This window comes from Saccopteryx leptura, chromosome X, assembly GCF_036850995.1.
Source record: "Saccopteryx leptura isolate mSacLep1 chromosome X, mSacLep1_pri_phased_curated, whole genome shotgun sequence".
Classification (NCBI taxonomy): domain Eukaryota; kingdom Metazoa; phylum Chordata; class Mammalia; order Chiroptera; family Emballonuridae; genus Saccopteryx; species Saccopteryx leptura.
Window position 1 is genome coordinate 91,366,560 of NC_089516.1, and position 3,126 is coordinate 91,369,685.

Consider the following 3,126-nt stretch of genomic DNA (forward strand, 5'->3'; position numbering starts at 1 on the left):
AAAGGTAATTCAGTGCACTTATTAGTCTTTCTTGTTAATTTAACATTATCCAAGTGTACATACAAAGGAATTTACAAAAGTGAGTGGTAAGAATGCTCCTTAGATTTGTCACATATCAAATATCTCAGGAAAGGTTTTTAAGATGAAACTTATAATTTAAATAATTAATGTGTAAAGTGCTAATTTCCTAAGGTACTGATTGAGAAAACACCAATATGCTTATTCCTCTGGGTATAAAGTTAATAAAAAAAACTCCCAACAAAGTCATAGTCATGATTAACTTTGTGGTATTCCCAAAATATATTTAAAAATGGAAATGATATAAATAAATAAAGGGAAGAAAAAAGTACACATCTATTTAAGTAATAATTCAAAGAGAAATTATTCACAAATGATCACTGGATCACATACAACTTCCTCTGTGCTATTATTGATTTCTCAAAAAAACAAGTTAGAAGTTTTCACTGTGATAGAATCGGAAGTACAAACATTTTGAGAATATTTTCAGAGAAGAAATCAAATTTAGTAATATTACTGAAATAAGGAAAGAAATATACTCAATTACTTCACCTTGACTCATTTGGAAAAACAAATGTGTAGAGGAATAAACTTTATTCTCCATATTCCTAAGTCCATTACATAAAAAAAATAGTACAAAATGACAGTTTTACAATTAGAAATTACGTTCTTCACTAAAATGAACAAGGTTTTTTAGTTTCACTTTTTTTTTTCAAAAGAAATATTCACTTAAAAAATGTGAATTGGCATAAAATAACCTCTTATCACAAAGTAGCCCAAACTAAGTAGGCACCAGCTTAAGGCTGAAATAAATTGAGCATTCTTATTCTCACCACCTGCGCCTGGCATGGCCCAGGGTGACATACAGCGGCTTGGAACCCACTATACGACCATTCATCTCATCTACTGCTTTGGTAGCCTCTTCAAAAGAGGAGAAGCAGACGACACCGAACCCTTTCCCTTGGCCTATTTCCACCATCACTTTGGCTCGGCTAATTGATCCAAAGGAAGAAAATTGCTCTTTCAGTTTTTCATCATCGATGGTCTCATCTAAGTTTTTAATATAGATAGGGACCCCTGGAGGCCGACTTTTTTCTTTTAATTTCAGCCGTTCAAATCTTCGTCTTAACTCAGCCAGACGTTCAATTTTCTTCTGTGCTCTCCCTACATATAGGACTTTCCCATCAATGGACTTTCCATGCAAGTCTAACACAGCCTTTTGGGCGGCCTCATGCGTCTCATATCGTACAAACCCAAAACCTTTAGATTTCCCACTGGCATCTCTTATTACCTTAACACTCTCAGTTGGCCCATATTCACTGAAAATTTCCTTCAGTTTTTCATCATCCATTTCATCTCCAAAATTTTTAATGAAAACATTGGTGAACGTTGCTCTATCCCTGGTCCTAACTTCAGCTGCTCGCTCTTCCGGAAATTTGAATCGGCCAACATACACCTGGCGGTTGTTGAGTCGTACACCATTCATGTGCCAGATGGCTCTATTGGCAGCTGCCAGGCTTTCAAAGTGCACATAGGCATAACCCTTTGAGCCATTGTCATCGCATACAACTTTGCAGGAGAGGATGTTCCCAAAAGCAGAAAATAAATAAAAAAGGGCCCTATTGTCTATAGATTTATCCAAGTTTTTGATGAATATATTTCCAACTCCAGACTTTCTTAAACGGTCATCTGGCTGAGACCACATGAGGCGGAATGGCTTGCCATTAATCAAATCAAAATTCATAGTGTTCAGGGCCCACTCAGCATCCGCAGGAAAGCGGAAGTTAACATAGCCATAGCCCAGAGGGTTGCGGGTCTCTGGGTCACGGCAGATTCTGGTGAAGCGAAGAGGACCAGCAGGCCTGAACTTTTTATAAAGCATGTCCTCAGTGACATCTGGGTCCAAGTCACCCACATACAAGGCAGCTTTGAGGTACTTCTTTTTCTTGTTAGCAGGATTAGGCTCCCCACTCCCCATCTCTGAGCACAGGGAGGAGGTTCTCTTGGGAGAAAAGAAGACTGCTTTCTCTAAGCTATGGGACAAGCAGCTGCTCACGAACAGAAAAAGCCAAGGCGAAGGAAGCTAAAAGCAGACTCAGTAACAGTGTTGAGGCTGAGAAAATGAAGTTCAGAAACACCTGGTCAGCAGCAGGCTCAGAACAAACGCATCAGACAAAAAGGTATCCCAGTAAGGAATCTGTTCTACCTAAGGAATTTATAATTTCCACCCTTTCAGATTTAAAATCAGTTTCAAAAGACAGCATTAGGAAAGAAATTTCCCTTTCCCTGTTCAATTGTAAGAAATCATCAAGCAGCTGGCTGGCTCCCCACATTTAGCATTGCAGACTGAGGCCTCCCGAGCCGTTTTCTGCATAAATATAGGCCTCGAGCTCCTGTTGGCTTAAAAATACATCAACAAGGGCAGGAGCCGAATGTGTATTCCTCCGCCGACCGCCTGGCCGGTCTCCGGCGGGCTCTCAGCTAACTAAGGCCGCTACACACACTCATCGTCAGCGAAAGGCAGACTGGACACTTGGTGCACTGGGCCCGCAGGCAGGCTGCAGGCGGCTGATCGCACAGAAAGACAGACAGACAGACACACACGCGGGGGACCGGAGACCGCCCAGATACCCAAGATGCCCACTGGGTACGGACCGAGTGACGCACGGTGATTTCGGCAGCCTGAGAGTCGCGGCAGGTCCGGAGGGACTCACTGGCAGAAGCGCACTGGGTCAGCTCTGACGCGAGGCGGTTCCGGACAGATGCGGGGCGGAGTCAGAAGAGAAGGGCAGATGCGCGGCGGGCGGGCAGAACGCAGACCGATGGACAGGGATTGCTTTCCGCAGGACAGACCGACCCAGGGACAAAAAGCCTGTAGCTGTGAGAGGGCGGGGCGCCAGAAAACCCGGAACCCTGCTAAGTAACTTCCCATTTCTCTGTGCCAACATTTTAAAAATAGAGAAAAAGAAAACAAGAAATTAAAATTGTTTTTAGCTATCTTTTCTTAGTTTTGAAATTTTGTTTATCATCTTTAGGCTCATAATCCCAAGATCAGAGAAGATGGCGACTTAGGTGGAAAGAACACATATATATTATATTATAATATAT

The 3,126-nt window shown here is 42.2% G+C and overlaps 1 protein-coding gene across 1 annotated transcript; it reads right to left on the reverse strand.

The window, feature by feature from the left end:
* Nucleotides 1–405: 405 nt before the first annotated feature.
* PABPC5 (poly(A) binding protein cytoplasmic 5) lies at nt 406–2,792 on the reverse strand. The gene is made up of 2 exons (XM_066356449.1): nt 2,674–2,792; nt 406–2,131 (listed from the first exon to the last, which is right to left on the reverse strand). The coding sequence occupies exon 2, from the start codon at nt 1,994–1,996 to the stop codon at nt 848–850; it is 1,149 nt and encodes a 382-aa protein (XP_066212546.1). The 5' UTR covers nt 1,997–2,131; nt 2,674–2,792; the 3' UTR covers nt 406–847.
* Nucleotides 2,793–3,126: the final 334 nt, after the last annotated feature.